The 24,756-nt window shown below is 32.9% G+C and overlaps 1 protein-coding gene across 3 annotated transcripts in view; it reads right to left on the bottom strand.

Moving 5' to 3' along the window:
- The window catches only part of LOC124369124 (PTB domain-containing engulfment adapter protein 1), a 68,975-nt gene that overhangs the window by 9,759 nt on the left and 34,460 nt on the right, over positions 1-24,756 (bottom strand). For 2 of the 3 annotated variants that reach the window (XM_046826887.1, XM_046826886.1), the window contains exons 2-6: positions 14,634-14,711; positions 8,872-8,936; positions 7,366-7,727; positions 6,576-6,714; positions 3,412-3,541 (exon numbers count right to left, since the gene is read on the bottom strand). In XM_046826887.1, coding sequence (XP_046682843.1) covers positions 3,412-3,541; positions 6,576-6,714; positions 7,366-7,727; positions 8,872-8,936; positions 14,634-14,691 — 754 coding nt within the window. In that variant the 5' untranslated portion in view covers positions 14,692-14,711. The remainder of the gene's footprint in view (positions 1-3,411; positions 3,542-6,575; positions 6,715-7,365; positions 7,728-8,871; positions 8,937-14,633; positions 14,712-24,756) is intronic. The other variant, XM_046826888.1, reaches the window with a different exon arrangement.

Consider the following 24,756-nt stretch of genomic DNA (forward strand, 5'->3'; position numbering starts at 1 on the left):
ACAAGGAAATTGGGTTCTCTTATATAAAGTGCTTGAATAAGTGCAATATGTTTTGAACATGTCATATACGATTCAATATATAGTAGAGTATCTATCGCTAATCCAGAACTAGCCCTGTTTTTTATTAATAGTCCAAATGAAATTGAATTAGCTATAAAATTTCTATAAAACTAATTTAACACAGGTAAACTAGTACAATTGATAATTTTATCATAGGCATGATTTATTCAGTTCCAATACAAATTATGCATACCTTCCTTATAAACATTAAAATTATACTATCACAATGAATAAACACATGGTCTGAAACAGGCTATGTGATTATCAGAATGAATATAGACTAAAGCAAAACAAACTAAATTTTGATAAAGTATAAAAACTCAGTTTACAGAAATTAGGCTTCAAACCTATGAGATTTAATCATCTCCATTCCTCATTCTATAAATACCCTAACAACTGAGGAGAAGCAAAGGCCCCAAGCAGAAATAAATTTACATGCAACACTAAATATATATATATATATATATACAATTAACCGTCTAGACATGGTACCTGAAATCAGTTGAAGTTATATATATATATATATATATATATAACTTCAACTGATTTCAGGTACCATGTCTAGACGGTTAATTGTAGTTGTGATTGGTGCTTCCACAATTAAAGTAAACTATTACGGCTGCAGAAGTGTTCTGTCAACATTTGGTGGGGCTTGTACAGAGTTACAGAAAAGCTCAGTCGAAGTATAGTAGAGAATTTATAGCATGACCGGTGACTTCGAGATGCGCCGTAGGCAAAGACGGAACTAAAGTGGTGGGGGTTGGAGCGGCTCAGTCTGTTGCCGTATTTAGCCTTGTGAACTTCGGTCTCCAGTCTTCTATACGTGCCGCCCAAAAAACATTCGCTTGTGCCAATTCACGAGTTGTAATACAATTTGTGAATTAATTGCGTTGTGCTCATTACGTTTAAGAAAACGCAAACATACTAAAAGTAATCTGGACAATTTTGATTTGGGTGTAGTTCGAAGAACAATAAATAATTTTCATCGACAACGGGGTTTTGTTATGTTAACTATTGCGTGTGGATCGTTGGCGTTATTGTTATTTTAAGTATACATCATTAAATTAACTTGATACAAGTTGGTAGATAAAACTGAGTTTTTTCTTATTCTACTGTGTATATTGACAAATTAGTTTAACCAGTTTTATATTAATTTTTAATTTAGCAGCTAGGCTATGTCAGTTGAAAATTTTGTAGTGTATAATATGTATCTACTATCGTAAATCCTGAAGCTTACACGGTTAGTATATGATAAATAGAATTTTAATGGCTAACAAAGCGTAACAATTACAATTCTGAACTGTTGTCGTCGTTGGAGATCAAGAATAATATAAATTCCTACCCTTTCCCAATTTATGAGAACCCTTTCTTACCACCAGGTATCTCTACTGCGAACTCATTAAGAAGGGTGAGCTATGAACACAATTTCGGCAGAACATAGTCATTGTTAAGATCACGTACATCCGGTCCCAATATTTCCAAGATTTCCTGTATTGAATTCCCCATCATAAAAGTCCGTCGCCGTAACTTCAAAAGAGTCTAGAAATGTTCAAATATTCTCAAGGTCTCCTATATTAAATTGCTCATCATAAAAGACCACCGTGGTAAGAACATAAGGGTCTAGAAATGTTGGCAAACACTACAATATTCGGCTCCCGCCACCACTATGAGCCGGGAGCCGAAAACTTTCAGTAGGGTTAGTAGCACCGTACTCACTCCCCTACTTTAGATTGTGCCCCCACGCGCTCAACTCCTCCACTCCTCACGCGCATCCCACCAATCATGCTATAACTTCCCTAGAGTAGGTGAATGAGTTAAGGAGTAAAACTGTTCAAGGTTCACTGTTCATTGTTGTTATTGGACAATATTCTGATAGAAGTCAGTGAAATCTGATCCTAACAAACCACAACAAGACTAAAGGTGTGCCATTCCTTGACATACATTCAAATGTTCAGGTATAATTGACAAACATCATTTTATTGTTGCTAGATTAGATCAATCTGTCTATTAATTCTATGATCAACACCACATTGTGTTGGTATGGAATACGATATTAACATATGCAAAAGTTGCAGGTCAGGGCACTGATAGAAGCTCGCTCACTTGTGATGTGAAGCAACAAAACCGCATGATAGGAGTCTGGAACACAACCTCTTCCTCAGGTGGATAACTAATCTGACACACACTACAAACTGGATACATAGAATTGATTTATTTGAACTCTATTATTAGAGTTCAAATAAATCAATGTGGAATGACAATGTGATCCACATATAAAATGAATCAACAAAATAAGGCCCACCCCTGCTTAGATTTGTAACCATTTTGCTTTTGCCATGACCATCAAAATTTACAGCAGTAGACCAGTAGGCCACTGGTCAGTTGTCAGTGACTGGTTATTATAAGCAGATATATTGTGATCATGTGCTCTTAGTTCAATTCATATATTATTTAGGTGCATGTTTCAAGAATAGTGTGCATGGAGTTGACTCATAACATGTTTGTTGAGATTTATGACCTCTGTGTGTCATAACACATGAATTGTAGCGGTAGCGATGGTGCGTGACGGCAGCAGTTAGCGTTTTAGTTAGGGCCATATTACAAAACTACGCTATACATTACTATACTACAATGCCATATTTATATATATATATATATATATCTTACAAATGTGTATTGTATATGAATTTTATGTAGATTTGTAAGATTCCTTACATAGTATAGTTTTAATAAACATAACAAATATAGCATTTAACACAACTTATTTCAAAAATGAAATTTTATAAAAAATAGGGATGGAAGTTGGGTTAGAAAATGTTTTTGGTTATTTAGTCAGAAACAAATATAATTATTACTCATTTCTTATATTTTGCAAACTATATTTAATAACATCACAAGATGTGTTTAAAAAAATAGTTTAATAGTTAATTTACAATAAGCTTTTTTCCAAAATTTTACTTTATGTTACATTATTATATAACATTCTATTCCGTTCTAGAAAAATGTATAATATATTACATTTTGGTTAGCTTTAAATATAATATTACAAAAAAAAACTTTAAAATATTCTATACACCTAAAGTTGGTTCAAACTAGATTTTTTTATATGAAACATTAAAAAGTTTTACGATAACTTAAGTTTTAATGATTTTTATTTGTATTTCAACAATAATATAGTATGTATTAAATTCTTCAATTTATTGCAAAATAAAACAAAAATAATTATGAAAATCTCTTTGATGATTGCTTACAGCAGTTTTCCTCAAATGCTTTGTCAATTCACAGAATATTCAACAAATAAATAACAATTGTATAATATTTATGTATTAGTGCCGATAATAGAGAACGTACCATTAGTACCATTAGTACCATTAGCCTGAGTGCCATTTGGAGGGGTGTGGTTGGTCACATTGGAGTTGAAACTGGAACGCACTTCTGTGATGTCAGAAATGTTGTTGTGTCTGCAATATTCATCCACATCCTGCGGACAATCATTTCTGTTATATTTACTACTACAATGGATCAAACAGAATAAAACATAGAGAGAATAACTGTTGTTGTCTGAGCTCAAAAAAAAGGCCTTGTTTCCTTTACAAGTAGAATAGAATACCTCATCTGTGTGGTTTTGTATTTCAAATTGTATTTCCGATTATGATATTATTTATAACCTCTAGGATGTATATAATTATATTTAGTCATTTAAAAGCTTAGAACAACATTTACGTTTAGCTATCACAATGCCAATACATGCATAAATAGCATTAAAATAAATAAATTGATACATAATTATTTACAAACAAATCAGTTTAACAAATTTGCCTAAGCAGTGATTAAAGCAAAAAATACTATTAGTAACAATTTCAAAGTTAAGATAGTAAATAATATAAACAATCCTATAAACTAACAGCAAAAATGACAATTTCTCTGTAACCGATACTAATGTTAGGAATTTCCTTACTGAGTAGTAAAATCTCGCTATCAGGTATCTCTTTGTTTTCATTTAAGAGCCATGGGGTGGCCATCTCAATTATAAACCCATAAGAGCGATGTTAAACCTCAAAAACCTTTACACATTTATTTTGATCGTTGAGTTATGAGAGATGTCTTTTATTAAAGATACAATGAATATGCATCCAAATGTCATTCCGATATGGTTCTACCTTGTTCATAACAATTTTAAAATCTCTTTACTTATTTGTTTAAATTTTCAAAAATTACACACATTACAATAAAACTGAAAAGCCCCTTATCTTTTGTTATTTTTACAAATGTCTTCTCTATATTCTCCCAAGTACAGAGCTTTTAAAAAAAGAGTATAGTTTTTTTATTATTTGTTGTTACTGTATTTTTTGAATAACTAGCAATACTATTGAAAAATTTAAAATACGTGTATGTAGATTAGCTTTACAACTTACTAAACTCTTTGACCAAAAATAAGGAAGTAAAATGGTATATTGTTAATACTGATCCTATGGGGGACTGAACTCGATATGGCCAAACATGTCAGGATGGCTCAGACAAAACTAATTACAAAAAACCTTATTCGGTAAGGGTGAATTATAAAACTTTGTATTGTTAAGGAGGTCGGTGTACCATATTATTCATTTGTATTACAAAAATGTTCTTTGTTGGATTTTATAGCCTGGAATCTCCTGTTTGCAACAGTACATAACACTTGATCCTTACTTGATTGTAAAACAGCTATGCTAAAAGTACTTTTATAGGAGTATGTCCATTGTTTGTTTACTAAAATTAGAATTATTCCGTCCTAAAACAGAACACATTCTATATTTACTAACAGAATAATAATTGTTACATAGTGGTGTATTCTGTATAATTGATACTCTTTCTTGTGTTGGTTAACCTGGCAAATAGTTTTCGTTTGCCGTTTGTGTTATTTACATGACGTGTAAACAAATAGTGTTATTGGGGTCACACTCCAAAAATAATATTTGTGGGAATGTGGACACTTAAACTTGGAGTAATTATGTCGGTGTGTAGTTTTAATGATAGAGGAGTAGGGATCTCAGAGATACTCTTAAACTGAGGCCAAATACCAATAAATAGTCTAATTTGTACGATTGAACAAATCAACCAAGTGCACATAAGAAATCAAGAAAAAGTACAGGATGACCTCGAGATAAAGGTCAGACATCACAAACATCTTCAAAAAAAGAAAGTTATAAGACAAATTTGAAGAGGAAGAGTGGGTGACGAACCATCATATACACCAGTATTATATTAATATAAGAAATTATGTTGTTTACTTGAGTCAAACTCTACTGTTCTCTGTGTTTTACGATTTTCTGAAAGCTTGACTTTTCAAGACATTGATCTTTTTTCTCAGCAACCACTAAAGGTATATACTTGAATGTGCAATGCTTATAGATATAGCTTAGATACATAGCTGGAATAAAAGAAATTTCCAAAATAACAAATAGTAAAAACTTACATTTACTTTAAGAAATGTTTATAAATTTTTTTTTAATTACAATAAATTAACACATTGTCTAGAGTTATATTTTACACCTGACATATGTGTACAAAAATATAATATTTCAAACAAAAGACAGAAATAAGCTTTTTTCTAGTTTCTGAGAAAAAATTAATTAATTATTTAATTTAAAACCACTGTAACATTCAGGTCAGATATGTTAAGCCAAATTGGACAATTAATATGACTAAGCTAACAAGGCAGGAAAAACTACAAGAATTGCAGGAGTAATTTAGAAGGTTAATAATGTTGTTCCAGGCAGTCATCAATTTCAAGTGTTACAAAACACTAACATTGTAATTATGAGTTCTAACGGGGAAAACCTAAAATACAAATTAGTTCAAATACAAGGTCAGCAAATAAAACACAGTGCTGTGAAAAGCTAAAACTCCATACATGTAAACAACTGATACAAACTCATGATGAATATCAAACTCACCACCACTCTGCACAGCAGCACGAAATACCCCCACAGGCACCTTGGATATACATATACTTGAGGCACAAGTACAATGATACATTACAGTTTCTTCCCTCTGAATAAGAAATATAGGAGGGTAAATATTTAAATCATTACTCTTTCTACCCAAACAAATGAGACATATATATCATTTTTATACAAAGAGATCATTTTTTCAAAAGCCAAACTTGATTTTTTTTTTAAATACGTTGTCTGCCACTCAGTTAACAAAAGATGGATTGACTAGATCCAGTATAAGACAGCAAAATGTGAAATGTGATTCTTCTGAAGGATAATGCAATAAAACCCTTACAGTCCGACAAAACAAGGGTTTATTATAGTAAAAACAATTCCTATATAACTCATACAATCGTTTTAGAGATAACAATGAAAAATTAAATTTTAATTTCAAATCTTTTGCAGGAAGGAATTCCTTGTCTTAACCATTGCTGAGTTAATCCATACATCCCACAGAAGTGGTGATGCCAAATTATCTTGGGAGATAATTAATAATATATTCAATACCTAATTAGTTGTGATGAACTTTACTTTAAACCTCACCTGTATCTGTCCACTTGCAAAATCCATTAATCTCTGTCGGAGAACTGTATTTTCAACTTCCAACTGTTTCACATTCTGCTGCAGAACTATCAATCTCCTCTGCACTTCAAGGTCTCGCCCAGAAGTCTCCAAAAACCGCCTGAATACATATCCACAACCATCATTAAATACAGTAGCAAAAGTGCCAAATTAAAAACTAACCTTTATGAGGGGGGGGGGGGAAATATTTTTGAAACATTTAATATGATTCAAAGAATAGCACAACAAAACTACCTTTAATGTAAAAAAAGAGTTTTGGAGCATTTAACATATTTTATAGAATATACTAATAGCACTTAAACAAAATAGTATTATTTGTTACTTTTAATAACAAAAATAAACATTTTTCTCTTTTCAAAAATTGGCAAAATTATTAACCTGAACGTTGTTGTTAATTTTAAACTACAAGTACATTATGTAAACTACTAGATCTGAAGAATTATAAAGAATCACTTTTCAACTATTTATGGTGCAAACTGTGTCTTTAGAAGTGATTATACTCTTGTTAACTTTGGAATTTTTAGTTTATATTTGTGTGTTTAAAAGCTCTCTAACTAGCCAGATATGTGCTGCAGTATGTTCTAGCCAGATATCATTAAAATAATAAACTAAACTAAACAAACAACCACCTTACTGAGATACAAGAATTGTGGAACCATAACTAAGTGAAATATAGTTTCTAAAATTGATCAGTTCTTTTTAAGTGATATGAAAACATCATGTTATACTTGGAGATAAAATTCATACTTACTTATAAGCGAGGTCAAAAGCCTGGCCAATAGTAAGCGTAATTTCCTCTGCCAAATTTTTGCTGACAAAAACAAAACAGGAATGTTGTTCATTATCCCCAGATTCCTTGGCAATGAAACTAAAAAACCTTTTCTCTCCTTTATCATCAGCACAATAAGAAATTCTATGCAATGGGTACTGATGCATTATACGTTTTGTTTTCGGCTCTTGTATTGCTACACCATCTATACTGATGGTTAATTCCACTTTTGGAATTTTAGAACCTTCCGACTTCCTAAGTTGTTGATTGAATTTTAGCTTTCTTATTCCTTCTTTCACAACTTCAATTCCCTTTGGCTGATCCACTTCTGTGTTACCCAAAAACTAAAACAAAAAATAACAAATAGTTTCATCGCTGAAATGTAGACAGTATGTACTACACTAAATATATAATATAATAAATATATAAAAATAATAAATGAAATTTGAATGAAATATTTACAATCCTCCTAAATCTTCCTGTTCTTCACTTCCCACAAAATATCAAATTGATGTTAAATTAAACAAGATTTGGTGTATTGAAATAAAATTACAGAAAATTATACTTAGATTTGAATTATACTGTAGTTTTAAATCTTATATGTCAAATTAACACTCAATTTAAAACTGTTAAACATTTCTCTATGAATAAAAAAGGCAAGATAATTACTAAAATAATACTTTATGGCTGATGTAACAAAGTTAAAGAGTTAACTTTTATTTTCAATTGATAATAATTGTATGTTGAGTCTATATAAGTAAACAAATAAGTTTATGTTGTAATACATTTGTTTGAATCTCTAAAAAAAACTGCACTTGTTCTACCAGATAGTGAGTTCCATATTCGTAGGTTAAATTTTTTTACAAATACACCATACTGAAATTCTAAAAAACATATGTTATAATTCCACTTGTAAGAATGACATGAGATGTTGCAAGCATCACTTAGAAGTATGTTAACAGTTTTCTCTTTTACACTTTCAGTGTTTAATTACTTGCTAATATAGAAAAAACAACAAAATTTCTCTCTTTTCAGGTTTTGAAAAAAAAAATAAGAATGTACATGTAAACTAAATGTAATACAATAGTTAGTACCTAGCCCTCTCATGAATTTTCTGAATTGGAGTAGTGTACCTCTTTGTTGTTAGACAATGTCCATTGTTCTATATTAACTAATATTTTATAAATTCAACCAAAATGTTAGTTCTTCCTACATATTTTTACAAAATAACTGCTTTAATTATGTGTAATAAATAGCACTCAAACCAACATAGCACACAATTTGATGACATAGCACACAATTTAATATTGTACTATGAATATAATGAAAGTCAATTGTGCAATAGAACTCTTATTTGATATAAATTAATAAGTAAATTTAGTTATATCTAGAACACTAAAATAATAATAATGTGTGTATTCTATTATAATATAATGATATCTTTAGATTAACTTATCTGAAATAAATGTTATAAGTAGGAATATTTACCTTGACTAGATAAGCAATGTGACCCTTCTGTAATGTTTCTGGCTGGTGTATCCAATTCCGGTTCTCTATAACAAAACAGATAACTTAGGCTCCAAACTCCAAAATTTTGAATCCAACAATACAATACTACTCCTGAGAACAATTTGGTAAGAACAGTCATTTAACAAATATATCAGGTCAATTATTCTCAAATGTTTGGTTATTTTAAACTCATTTCGTCTTTCCAGGTAATTAAGTCTTTTGGTTAACCTACTTGTTTAACTCACAATATAATCAATAATTCGTTCTTAAGTGGATTACTATTTTTTGATAAACGGAATCTTTCACTAAATTCAAAAAAATGTAATAATTACACTTCCTTTTCTACAAAACAATCCAGATACAATTTCAACCCTCATATTGTTTTAGACGATAGTATACTTTAATTTTATGGGATAATATACCTGGAATAAACCTACAGATTACATTGCTAATTAAATATCTACTGGTATGATGCACTGTAACAAATAAAAACATTAGTAATTTATAACATGAAGTGATTAATCAATGATCCATTCACATTTAGCTTATGGAATAAGCATTTATAGAGCAACAACAATAAAAAATTTAGAGAGGTTACTGTTCCTACAAAATAAATTATTGAGAATCATTTAATATTTAAGAAATACACATTCTTAAAATAGTTTCCTCGCCGTAGTATTTTCACAGTGTATGATTTACTTATATTTTTAATCAATTATATAATATAAGCAATTTTTGGATCCAATCAAGTAGTCTGTATTAATTTCAAAAGTGTTTTTGACATGGGTAAGTAATTATTACATAGGTTAAAGAAGATCATTATAATGGGTAAGATATAAATTATAATACTATAGTGCAGTGGCGTAGCTACCTTGGGTGGCACCCGGTGCGCAAGTTGGTGGTGTCACCCCATTGAAAGTAAAAAAGCAATATATTTTATATGATAAAGGTCATGGATCATTCATTATTTATAATATTGAAGAAATTGCAAAACAATAATAACCAAGACAGAAAATGAATTGTTATACAATTAAAATTTCTTCTTTCTAGCTTTGACAGCTGCAAACTCAGTAATAACTTCATCGAAATTTATATTTTTTGCCTCGATTTCGATCACGAGTATGGGACAGGGAATCTCCCACAACAGCGTCAGGCTCATTTGCGGTAATCCCCGAATTATACATAGAGCTGAGCTAGTGCTAGTGGAGAAACCTCCGAAAAAGAAATTTTTGTGCTAGCGATTTATTTTTTCTTAAATTTGAGAGACCGGGTAGGTATTACCCCAAAGAAGGTGACACCCGGTGCGGCCCGCCGCGCCGCCCCCCGCCCCTTTGCTACGCCACTGCTATAGTGTACTGCACTTATAGAATCAGCAGTTGACTTTTGACTATGACTATAAAAAAATATGTTCAATGCAATACATATTTGGCTTGGATAGTACAACAAAAGATATTGGCATAATTATTCTCAGACCTATACATCCACTTCACTTTTATAAACTACTTTAAAGTAATCTCTCTAACATTATTAAAAGTATATATCCGAATAACTCTTAAGAATTTTAAATAACTAAAACCACAATACACAGTGAATCACCCTCTTTTATTAATTAAAATAATAAAACATATTGATATACTTATTGGGTGTTTACACAGCTAAGCATTCTGCTTTTTTTTACTCTGTTATTAATTTTCACTTATACTCCAAGACAAATTTCCTTGGCTCTACATACAAGTCAATCCACATATAACTATCCAATCAAAACCTAAATGGTTGTTTAAATGTTGTTTTTATACTGATTTTTAACAATAAATACTGTAATTGAGGACTTAACAGGTCCTTCTTAAAATCGTGTTGTCTGTCTGTCTGTAGAACTCTTGATAGAAAAGTACTAGAGATTTGACTTGTTACATAAGTTTATCTTGATTCAAAAGGAAGATCTCCATTCACCAGTTTCATTATTTTAATTGGGGTCTAAAGGTAAAATACTCTTTAAACTTTGTTACATTATGTTGGATCCTTCAATATTCCATTGTATCAGTTTATTAACTGTGGTAGTTAAAAATTAAAGTAATATTTAGTTTATTCCATATTTGTTTTTGTATGATACAGTATGGTATATGGTTTTGTATGATAATATTGTTTTTGTAATTGGGGTACTTATGCAGTTTGAAGTGGTTTGATTATGGTTTTTATGCAATGATTACCTCTGAAAGTATATATTCAATAGTAATAAAAATTCTTTTCTGAGCATTTTATCCTTTTGAAATATCCAGTAAAGTTTTAAACTATTGTTAAGGCATGTGAGAATCAGCAATAACATTAGGTTTTAGAAAACTTTCTCTATAGACTGAATTTTTGGAAGTGAAGGAAGTAGTTTACGTTTACCTGCACTAGATTTACACTCTACCAATATATTAATGATTATTGTCCAGTCTATATCACATGACATGTAAGTCCTAAAGATAACTCAATTTTGCAAACTAATGTCTCAATTTGTTTGATGAAAAACCAAAAAAATCTTGTACTTATTTTGCTTCAAAGATGCTTTTACTTAAGTTTTTACCTTTGAAACAAAGATGAGCAATCATGGAGGAAGGTTAAATAATTGATCCATGATTTAATTTGCAAGATAAATTAAGCTGTTACAAATTATAACTGTGCATATTTTCAAAATCCGCTGTACAAAAATTGAATTATTTTTTTAAAGAGAACCAATAGCTCACAAAACTGTTTTATCTTTTAAAAAACGTATAGCTTTTTATTATTTTTACGCTTCTATTTAAAAATATTTTGGTCAGTAAGTATTTAAACTTTCACCATTTTAATGAAAAGATTTCCATGGATAATAAGATTTAACTGAAAGTACCCCCAGCAATCTAACCTAATCCTACCAAATAGCACTTCTACAGTGCTTATTTGTAAATAATACAAATCTTTTTCATACACAAACCAATGAAAAAGTTATTTCAACCTTCTCTATTTCTAAGCATTTATAACATGCATAAAAATTTATGTTCTAATTAAATACATATTTCATATTAATTAAGTACTCTGTAGCAACTTTGTTCTATGAATATTTTAAGACAGATACGAAAATGTCAAGCAAGATGGGCTGAACTGCCTCACAACAGCCTTGATCCCAATCAGCCAAAGTGGCCCATCATCTCACCTATTATTGTAATCTTTCTATCCTAGTTTCCTTCAGTGGCGTAACAACAAGGAGGTGGGCGTGCAAGGAATAAATTGTCCCAATCTCTAAAATCATGAAATGGCACCAAAGGTGGAAGTAAAACTGAAACTGAAATATATACCTAAAGAAAGAGGTGTCGGAACAAAGTCACCCACTCATCTTGTAAACCTAATTCCAACCCTATAACTGTTATTTTTTTCTAGATCCACTACATAATAGTGTAAAAATATGGGGAAAAAGTCTGTTTCTTACAAAGTAGGAATACGCCACTCCACATGTTGCGTAACAGGCTTCATTGAGGTTGCATGCAAAATTTCATGTCTATAGTTAGGCTAAATGTCACATGATTGTAGGCATGTTTGTTTATTCTGTTATTTTTACATTCTGATTATGGTTACCCATAAGACCAATGTAAAAATGTTTGCAAACACAGCCAAATCCCATGGAGGAACATGCACCATCATCAAACTCGATCTTGCCTATATAGAAATGTAGCCTCATGCAAAATTTCTAGTAGGTATATAGGTAAGTTCATTCTCGAGATATCGTTCAGATAAAAATAAAATTTTCCAGCCCCTCAAGTGGTAGTGAATTAAATATTTAGTTTGCAGATTCCATGCTACCAAATAATTATAGAAACTCTAGTTTGAAACTTTATTTGGGTAAAAAGTCCTTACGTTACATGTTAAATATTATATTTAACATTTCCCTACTAACGGATTGTAGTTCTTGTAAATTGTTGAATCTTGAAAATTTACCAATAGGCCCTACAGTCCAATTTTTCTAGTTGTTAAAGAGGCTACAACTAGAAAATTAAAGAAAATTACAATTTCGGACTAATTTCAACGCAAATGCTTCTGACACAAATTTGGACCATGTTATAAAGGAATATTCGTCAAAGAAAGTAAGACAGTTAATATGTAATGACTTAGATTATTTAATTTGTTATGCACTAATAATTTTCTCAACATGTATTTGCTTATTCAAAAATAATAATTTGTTTTATTTTAAAGTGCTTCAACTGCAATAGAAATATGTATCCCATAATTACAATTGTATCCTTGTTGTCATCTTATGATACTGTACTTTCCACATAACTCAAACAAGATTTTAGGAGGGAGTGTATTGTTTTAGTTAACAAATAAATTTGAAAACAAACATTTTTTTTAATTTCACACACTTCAAAGTAACCACTAAGGCACATAAATAATACACCAAAATGATTGTGTTACTTTTAGTGAATCTTGTTGGCTGACACTGATATAACCATTATTTATGTGTCTGATGGTTGATCTTGATTGTGTCAAGATAATTAACACATTTACAGATCGTGATTTTATTGATTTTTTAATATGTTGTATGTATTTTGCACTATATATATAAATATACCATATATATATATAAAAACAGTAAACATGTTTTTTGTGTGTAAAAAGCATTAAAAGCCATTCCTAAATGCTGCAAGATATATTTGATAGGTATATTGCAATTACCACTGTGTTAAACTCAATATACAAATCAAACTAAGCATAGGTTTCTAAAGCCCCACTTCAGGTTTTAAGAGTCAGTGAGGCTTTAAAGCCCCATGTTGGCGTGAATGTGTTAAACATGATCTATGACAATTTTTATTATTTATAATTTTTAACCCATTTGCTATTCTCCTTGACATTAATACCTTCCTCGTGGGCAATTCTTCTCTATTTCATCAAAATTTAGACTGTGTTTTTTATACATAACAAATTGGACTGTGTTCTTTATACAACGTAAATACAGAAAAGTCAAGCCTTATGGACTATATGACACTGAAAAAATAAATAAAATGACAGACATTGTTGATTGTGAATTCATATCATACGGTACGTTAAGGGTACCAAATCATGTCCAAGACAAAATTATATAGAAGGATATGTTCTCTCCCAAATGGAAATCAATTGGTTGGTTTACACACTCATTTTTACAAGGCACAAACGGTTTTATTATTCATAAGTTGAACAATATGCTTTGTTTTCAATAATAAAAAGTCAATCTGTTACATCAAAACTTTAAGAATTTAACAATATCCGTGGAAAAAAATTTTTGTTCTCTTAATATTAGTATTAATGTTATTTAATATTAAGACTAAACTTTTTTGTAGTATCGGACATTTAAAATCAACACCTAAGCTCTTTAAAATGAATACCTCTATAATAGTCACAGACTGGTAACTAACTACACATTTAAGTTCCTGGACCATACAATTAAAAAATAAAAGATTTCCACTAATACTATTATTACTTGAAAATAGTTAACTATTTAACTTTTAAAAAGTAATATATCTTATTCAAAATTAAATTATGGTCTTAAAGATTTAAAAGTGGATAAGATTTTAAGTCACATAACTAAAACTGCAAATTTAAGTACAATTTTAAACTGATTCAAAAACGTTATACTAACTACCATTAATTGGTAGAAAAATTATACAGATGAATTTTGACAACTTTCAATACCAAAAACCAGTATCAAATAATGAAGAAAAAACAAGCATACAATTAATACATATAATACATACGCGTCTTGTCAAAATGTTTGTTATTTTGGCCCCATTTGAGTAAGTTGGAATTCCTCATTTTTAAGACTGCTTGAATGCCTGAAACAAATAAAGATTTTCAATCATTCATAAAGTAAATTTCCTTTTTTTTAAACTAGCTACATTAAACTAAGGTTAAATCTAGTTTCTCCCATATGTGTGCGAACACAATTTATCTCGCTCTTGGGTTACAAGAGAAATTTGGAGTTTTTTCTGCTATTCTCTTTTGGGTTAAGTGTTAGTAGAGATCCAAGTTGAGTGTACAAGTAGATCTGATCTCCCTTCTTAAAAGTATATTTTCTTTGTGGCGGTTAAGTAGTCTTCAGAGTTATAATTTGCTTTGGGCACCTATTGCCAGTATTTTCAGATTCAGACACTATTGCTCCACAACCAGCAGACATTAGCAAGTATCCCCTGATTAGTGCATGGTAACCAGTATGACAACCACCAAAGAGAATTCTTTCACAGGAATGTGATAGTCAAAAGAGTCTCTTGTGCCCCATCCTGCATTGTATGTCCTCAAACATATAGTGCTGGGATAGTAAATAAATTTGAACAAATTATATAATGTATTATTATACTTCATTATTCCTAAACTTTTAATTTAAATTAGTTAAACCTAATAAAGTTGAAAAGACTTAGTAATTCTGATTTTAATTTTGTTCATAAGATGTCTTGTTTGAGTATCTGACATCATCTCTAGTAGCAGGAGTCTGCCATGTCCCTCAAGATTGCCAACACGATCCAGTAGTAGCTTAATACCAAGTCTCCTTGAAATGGTTCTTTAATAAGACCGTGTTACACGCTACTGCTCCAATCCACCAAAAGTCCTCAAGTTCTTAAAAAAATCTCCAAGTCGTTGATATAATACTGTGCAATTTAATCATACTCTTTGTTTATACCGATTTGAACTCCGTATAAATCGTTGATACCTCAACGGAGCTTGTCAAGGCAAGCTTCAAAAAACGATTGGATGACAGTCTTCCGCAGCATTCCAGCAACCTGTCGAAAAACTTCGACATGGTGGTTTCCATGAAAATGTTGAACCCGGATGTAGTTTGCAAGAACCTTCGAGGTGGCCTGCCAATGATTAGAGATGGTACCTACGGAAACAATGCTACCGTCTAGAGAGCGGGGAGATATAAGATTGAGATAATGACCTCTCCTGTGCCCTCTTATCTCTAGTTGCTCTGACCTTTGCTCACCTGTGCGAGACGATCTAAACACGAATAATACAATTGTTTCTCATAAGAACTACTTCTTTCTAAATTGTACCCTAGATGTAACTCACGTTCAACAAACACTACAGAAATACAAATCTGAACGTAAACTCAATTAAAAACTACTTATGAAGGCAACCAGACATGTGCACTTAGTCCCAATGCATGTACAATTCACATGGCATATTTAAAAATAAAATTACGAAAATATTTAATTTGAAATTGTATAGTTCTTATAGTGGAAATCCATTAAAAGTTGCTGTGAATTAATTAGTGAAATAAGAAATGATAAATAAATCGTCATGATTACACCGATACTGCTGCAGTATAGTTACATTACAATAAATCTCAACAAACTACACAGGACTGTAGAGCCGACAGGTAAAACTCTCGGTAAAACTTTGGCACACAATGCAAGTTAAATCCTCTCACAGAGCTCCAGAGTTAAGCCTTGCAAAAAGGAATTATAAAAATGTGATAAACCTTATACGATACTCTCTAAGTGTATTACGATGAAACCCGTTTCGAGGTCAGAGCCGTGAACCAGAGCCAGGATTGTACAATGCGATTTATATACCCCCCCTCCAGTGTTTCTTCCTGCACTAATACATTTATTCTAGAGCCAATATTCACACATCAACAAACTACACACTACATTAAATATTAACGAGATGGCAGAAATTAAGTAATACTGACATGTGAACGTTATTATATAGTTCTTAAAATGTCACCATAGAGATATACATTGGTCAAAGAGCGTAACAATACTCAAGTCTTAACGTTAGGGTTTATTCGACATCAAAATCGTTTGTTTTATATTATTCTGAAAACCTACTTACATTAAATTTTACGATATTTTCAGTGAAACTTGCTAAGTGGTTACGTAAACGTTGATGAATCAGGATCGGAGAGCGTTATTTACATACCCCCCATCATAAATTAAAGTATATATACGATTTAAATATTATTACAAGAGTATTTTTCATGATCTCGATTAACAAAAAAAGTAAAGTCTTGTGGGCATGTAACGGTCTTAGAGCGACACATTTTTGACCAATTTTTACGTCGGCGACAAAACACTATCTGCCCTCGGTCCATTTCTGACTATGCATTCCACCCATACACAGTCGGAGTTAACGGAGTCAAAGTCTTTATTTAAATCTTGTTCCCACTGTAATTCGAAAGTTTTACTGCATATATTGTGCATAAAATCACACTTGTCTCCTGCAGGAATTTCTTAACGGAATTCGTGATGATGCGCATAAAAAAAGTTCATGAACATCGTCCGTTGCTCTCACGCGAAGAGTGCCAATCGTCAAACGCGTGGATGACCGTAAACAGTAAATATTACTCTCGATGTTCTTTTCTCGATACGGCTACTCTCAATACTTAATGCCCAGTTGGATTGAAAGAAAACATTTGTTATTATTTAACACTTCATCACAACCACAAAAATTAGATTTCAAGAACTTGACATCTGAGCTTGAAGATCCATTAACAGTTTTGAGGATTCATTCAAGACAACTCTGCCATATTGCCCACTAGTGGATAGAAAATATCATCACTGGAACAAGGCGTAAAGTAAGAATTCCTGCTTTTGAAACGGGGCCGACTTGTTCGTTATTACTGCATTGTTATAATCGTCTATATTCCTTAACAACTCATAGTCCTGAAGTTTGGTTTTCAAGAATCCTAGACTGTCACCAATGCCATTGTTTTGCTTTTAATACTGGGACTCAAACAATTTTTAAATCCATTTATGCTAGAAGTCATTTAGTGTTATAGAATAAATCCGGGGTTTTTTACATATGGGTTTTTATTATATTCAAACGTGCGTAAAACGTTTCACCTTTACCACAAGTGATAAACATATTTGGGTTTACTAGCCATAAAAAATGAAATTATTGATATCGGTTTACCTCAGGCCATTCCTCGACCTATACACGAGTTGGGTCGCCCACCATAACCTGTCGTGTACAAAACGTTTGCCTGTATGTGCAAAACAAACGTTTGGGATTGGCAATGAGAGGTTGATCTCCTCTTTAACCTTACTCTCCCTGTCCTCATGGGCCATTGGCCAGTATTAGGATCTTACCAAACAGAATAACCAGGTTAAGTGTTAGAGAGGGCTTCTTAGCCCTAACTTCGCCTGGTAAAATAAGACATCTGTACTTTACTTTACTTTACTTTAATAACATCCTAGTTTTATACCAATATAGACTATAACTAATCAGAACAATGTCTGTGGTACAAAATCTTCTCAGACCAATTCATTAACCAATGTCTTTCCCCCTCTCCTCTCGAAAGTACCCAAATCACAGGGCTTGCTTCCCATAAGGTAGAGCCACGTTGTTGAGCCTATCTGAAATTTAACTGGGTTATTTCGAACTGGAATGGTCAAACAGACAACGTTTGAACTTGATGATCCTACTCTAGAATTAATACTAACACATATAAATGTGTTAGTGTTGTTTTTAGTATCTAGGGTTGAAAGCGAAGAGCACCCAATAACATTATCGCCAGTAGCCAGGCAATAATCAGTACAATTTCGAAGTCCAACAATTATTTCCAGGAAGCAACTAAAGCTATACTTAAGTGTTTAGCTTTTACGTAATTCTGAATCCGGTACCCGGTATCGGGATGAATTTTCATCTGAAAACTGACTGCGTGTGGTGACGATACGTGCGCGAACATCGTGAATTACAAATGTACACCGATTATCGTTGCGAATGATCGGTTTCACTCGTGTTGGATGACGCAGACTGCACAAGTGGAGGATAATATCTAAGAGGATAAGCAATTTGGCCGAATCGAGTCGACTGCCGACCGGCGCAGAGTGGCGCGGAGTGGCGCTACGACCACAAGTAATAATCACCGACATGCCATACACCGACACCGGGGCCGTGTGGGTTGTGCAATGTTCCAGCAGGGCCGAGCGGTATACTCTACCACGACCACTATTGTGTGCTGCAATACTCGGCATTCCTTCCTATCTGTGATCTGTGCGATTGCCACAATTACTTCTCTGTCATCAGCACAACACACCACAGTCACACCGGCCATTGTTTTCCTTCACAACTACATCGAGCCTTCTTCCACGCCTGCCCTTCAACGGTTACAGATCACCATACCTTGAAAATAAGGCGTAGATACTTGCTTGTTTTAGAATTTCCATTAATGGTGAAAACAAACATCACAATAACGTATAAAATAAACATAACAATACAGCACCAAAACAAAAAACTTTATCTAAAATTATATTGATCGCGTGGTACAATTTACTAGATAATATTAGTTTACTTACCATAAAGTAGACAATTTTAGGTAATCGAAATTATTTCATAATTATTTCATTTTATCAATTTGACAAAAAAACACATAATTGGAGATATAAAAAATTACGGAGAAGTATGGAGTTCGCGAACAGATTCACAATTGCAAAGAGTCGATTTGGTATCAACACGCTGAGCTTCAATGTCATCAGCTGTTTACGAATCATTCCGCGTCAGTTCGAAATACATCATCCAATTTTAAGATATATTACAAGGAAAATAATGGTAGAGTTGTGTTGAAGTTCTGCGACTGGTAAGGTACTACATATTTCAAACTGTTTAAAAAGTACTTCTTCACGGTGACCGTATGTTAAGCTTCAATGTTATCCACCATATAGGTGTCATCTTTAGTCCAAATGGTGAGAATTAAGGGAGGAAATTAGTATATGTACTTCACATGACAGTAAACAAAAAGATATTATTGCGGAAGACAATGATTATTTCATTATAATTCATTCTAGATAGCCCAGGTTCGAGTATAATGACTAAAAATAGGTTTTGTATCCTGCCGGATTACGCGTGATCGTGTTTTTGTCAATTTTTGAGAGTAATAATTATTTATTTATTTGTATAATATGTGTAATTTTAATTTATGACGAAGCCATCCGCCATCACGACTACCGAGTCCGACGATGACCTTCGAAATATTAACACGTGATGATTGGATTGACGGTATGATACAAAACCTATTTTTTAGTCATTATTTAATATCATGTTTATTTTAATTAGTCCGTGAATTATTAGGTACAGCCCTACACAAAAAGTGTTATAAATTCCCTCATAGTTAATAAATTTACTACAGATCCCCCAAATGATGAAAGTTAAAAGAACATAACTCAGAGGACGTCAGAGTAATAGTGGATAGGTCGTGTATTGCGAGTAGCTGGCTAAATCTGCTATCCATTTGGGAGAAGACCGAGGAGATTGCCCAACTGACTCCTGTTGCGTCAGCATTTCTCTTTCCCACGCGGTTCAGGGGAGGCACCACTGTCAGTCACCTCCAGTCCAACCCGATGCCGTAACTCCGCGAACCTAAGGTCAACAACATCCACGGTCAAGGGTTATTGTTCGGTCATAATGTACAAGTCTTGGTCAAAAAAGGACGTAGTAGAAAAGACAAAGGCAAATATTGCTTATCTTTGCCGCTGGTCCTTCTCGAGCGTTGACTTGACGCGCGCTTTAAGGAAACGTCGCGACAACATAATTCCAATGTTAGGTGGACGCACTCTCTTGCTCTTCTGGTTCCAGATGATTAACAGAGAGCGAGCTGAGACCTGCTGAACATCTAAATAACCGCCCCTACATACCGAGTTACTCGTCTAGGATCTCAGGATTGAGTACCAGTACAAAAATAGAAAGATTCGAAAGGTAAGGATGCAAAAGACAATTCCCAGAGTCACAGATGGCATTGGGTATAATGGTCAAGTCGGACGTTGTATCTCTCTATATGTTCTTTCTGATGCTATAAGAATTATTTGCAGATTACAAGAAACGTTGCGTCATTAAATTAAAAGCTTACCGATTTTACAGAATGAAAATTTAGTATATTTGTAATGGCATATACAAGCGTGACAAAAGCAATATTACAGTTACTTATAATAATTTAGCAATCAATTAAAGTCCAGAGTATCGAATTTAAAGATTAAAAATAATTACAAAACCAAAAGGCAAAGCCCAGTACGATGGAACAAAAGTCTAGCTTCGGATTACCGGGTTTATGGCCCAGAGGACAAAGACGCACGTTAACAGGCACAGACTATACGCATGCGTCATAAAATGAATCCTTGGATAGCCGTATACGCCCGAGCCCCTTTTTAGAAGCATCTAGGGCAGGACCACAGGCCAATGACCCGAGAAAACCTGTAAAGTTAAGATGATAGTCGTAACGGCAAAGACAATACCGCCACCGACAACCGATCCCTCTCTTGATCGGCACCTGTTTTGTTGACACAACAGTATTACACACGTGTTAACTGTATTGTAATAAGGTGCAATGTACACTCGGCAAAGCTTACTAAGGTAAACCCGTTGTTAGACGTGCCTCTACCGAGTGATATAGTATCGAGCTATCTGAGCATATCTGCAGCATACCACTGATATCTTGTCGCGCTGATGCCGCACCGTGCTGACTTTGCTGATCAACAATCATGACACCACACTCGGAGTTGTTCTAAATTTTCATCTGGAGAATGTACGTCAGCCAGTACTGACAGTTCATCCTCCGATTCCATCTCCGTTTACCGCTGTAATCTTGACATTGTAATTACTTCTGCCGGTCAGTAGGACATACAGGCAAACTTCTATACTTTGAAGTGTCTTTGTTATTAGTCTGATCACATTTTAATTTTTTTGTTAAACCTGTAAAGGGGTTCTATGTCAGGAATGTATACAACGTATGTAGACAGAAAACAATGAGTGAAAAAGTTTAGGTTTCTGTGGTGTAATTGTCGACATGTGAGAGATTCGGTGTTCACCGGTTAATTTACGTGTTTCAAAGCGTGAGTAAATTTTATTTTTCCATTCATATTTTTCTACTTGAAAATACTAATTTAAAAACTCATAACTTCAATAACAGAAACAGCGAGAGTACATCTAATAGTACAAAAAATAGAAAATACATTTCACCCCAGCGGTAAATAGTTTCACAGCAGACCTGCCGCTGCCCACAGGTATGTCAGGCGGAGTTTCACCCACTCACTGGACAATTGCCCAGTAATATACAGTCCTACATATACATACACAAATTACAGTGTGGCCAGACTATATCAGCATATACTGTAGAAGGACACTTTGGTGAGCTCCGGAAACAAGTGTGTGGACAAACTGACAACTCGCATTTCAAATAATGACGTTTCCTCACAATTGTGGCTAATAATTTAGGTTTTTTAATCAAACCTATCCAAAACAAGGCGTCGGTCGCCAAACGAGCAAACATCGAAGAATTGATCTGTTTCAAATGCCTTTTGTAGATAAATAACGATGCTGTTAGATTGGTTATACTAATAAACTTTATATATACATGATATTGCTATAAGATAGAAAATGAATAGACTCCAAGTAAATATTTTTATATTAAAGTATTTTTTGTGAGTACAAATAATATTTTACCTTAGACCACTGTAACAGATTCCAGAGAAAACTGTTTGAAACTGTAATCATAACATGACTTATAATGGTGCATGGTACCCTTCTCCATGTATACCTCCTTTTCCCACGATCGAGGTTTTGATGATGACGAATTGTCTACGATCAGCACGTTTAAGCGAACTCGAACTGCTGACTCCCAACTTCAAACGCCGACCTAAGGGGTTACATCAGGAGCAGCGATCGAGAGCGAGGACTTACCAAAGTATACAATTACAAGTAGTGTAATCGATTTTTGGCTGGATTAATCTTTTTATTTCTAATTATTTCCCTTTCAAATAACTTTTCTGAACACATAAAAACGTATACAAACGTTCAGATCACTCAAATAGGATTTATAGATATTTAAAAATGGCTTACTATAAGAATGTAAATTAATAGTACGTATATGAGTTATGACTTCAACCATGTTTCCAATGACTTATTATAAGGAAAATACATTTTTAATAAACTATAATTATTACTTAAGGAAATTACTTTTCCTTTTAATTAAAAACATGCGACGCTCTTCTGTCATTTATATATGATATACATACATACTACACAATTTTCATATTATTATTTTCAGCCATTTTAATAACCAAAACGAATACTGATCGTATATCCTGCACCAGGGGGTCTTATCTTGTATTTAAATGCGAAGAATTCGCAGATTACTTCCTTGGATGACAATCTTGTGTCACTGTTTTCTATAATATAAGTAAGTCCAAAAAGTAATAGAAAAATAGCACTTGGACTTCAGTCCTTACATCGCTCTTTAAACAAAACAAATACGTATACATGAGCTTAAATGCAAAGTCGAATTGGTATTTCCCCAATGTAAGAACGTGTTTTGCCTTTGAAAAAAATATTAAGAGGTTCTACTTTAACTCGTATAAAGAGATTTAAATATATTTTTAAAATTGAGTGTAGGACAACAAATCTAGGACAAACAAAGGTAGGCATGGATTTTACGAAAAAAAAAACTTTTAGATAGTCTCAATCATCTTGTACATCCGGTTTGTTTTAACATAATTAGAGCTGCAGTGAACAAAAGCTCTTTCACACGTCTTTTTGAGTGGAGATATGGTATTGCATTTAGTGATAAAACACACGTCTTAATAAATTGTAGGAAACATTTAACGTATCAAAATTTCAAAGATTTTATCTCAAGTTATCACATTGCAACTTGAAATCTTGCAGAAAAAACTTGGTACAAGAAAGCGTTCTGGCACTTATTTTTATGCAACTAATTTCTGCATCATATGCGGTTTCAGCATTGCGGTAGCGCGTTCCCTTGATGTGTTATTTGTAGTTTTTCCTTGCGGATCTGAGCTGTTGAGAACTTCATTTAAATAGCGAATATTCTGTCATTTTACCCTGTGTCAAAAAAATATTTAATGTAATAAGTCTTCGCACATACTGACGCGGAAACATATAAGCCCTCAATTAATTAGTTCTCTTATCCCACAACTTAGTGTAAAAAAAGTTTTCCAAAAAAATATTGTTAAGATTAAAAGATTAATTATACTACATATAATCAAATGCTCCTGCCGTCATGTTGAAATTCACGACAGTTCACATCATTAACGATTCGAAATAAGACAACTTTTCTCCTTGGACGGTCGTCTCCCGAAGTTGACGGCAAACATATCGTAAATGACTTTATTTACAGTCAGGAAAACATCTCATAACAACTAATCCGAATAATGAGATGACTGATACTTGAAGCGTAAGTTATACAGTTTGTAAATTACCTAATTTTAAACATGACTCCTCTAAATTAAAAAAAAATAAGAGGAATAGTATACACTATATGTCTTTCAGCATAAAGAACCGTTTAGTGCTGTTAACAAAGCGAAGAACTGAAAAAAGAAAAGCTCAAATTTTCCTGTAGTACGACATTTTTATACTAATTCTTATCAGACCCCATGTAGTTTTCTCACCGCCCTATCTTCTTCCGTTGCTATTAAGTACTTACTGCAATTTTGGCCCGATTCCCACAGTTTCCTGGCACAAATCACCTGGCAGAAGACAGTAAAATAGTAATCGATAGTTTATTGAAAGCACTAATCCGCTCGCAGAAGTCAGCAGAGCTATCAGTATAACAAACTACCCGAAAATACTTTCTCACTATCTATTCTCATGGGCCTCTTGTCAAATGCTTTTCTTCTCTCCTGATGTTGGTCAAGTCACAATTGTAACAGGTGACACCCAGCTACTCGTATCAACGTCAGCGAGGAATTTAAATTCATTCAATTCGACTGATAATTTAAAACGCCCTTCCTTCTTTTTCGATAATATGAATACCAATCATTAATAACTTGGCCATCTAGCCACCACAGTTGGTGCAAGACAGTTGTCACGGTCTCTGATACGCACCGTCACACCAGCTACTCGAAGAACGTCAGTAATTACATAACGATGTGA

Source organism: Homalodisca vitripennis, chromosome X (genome assembly GCF_021130785.1).
Source record: "Homalodisca vitripennis isolate AUS2020 chromosome X, UT_GWSS_2.1, whole genome shotgun sequence".
Classification (NCBI taxonomy): domain Eukaryota; kingdom Metazoa; phylum Arthropoda; class Insecta; order Hemiptera; family Cicadellidae; genus Homalodisca; species Homalodisca vitripennis.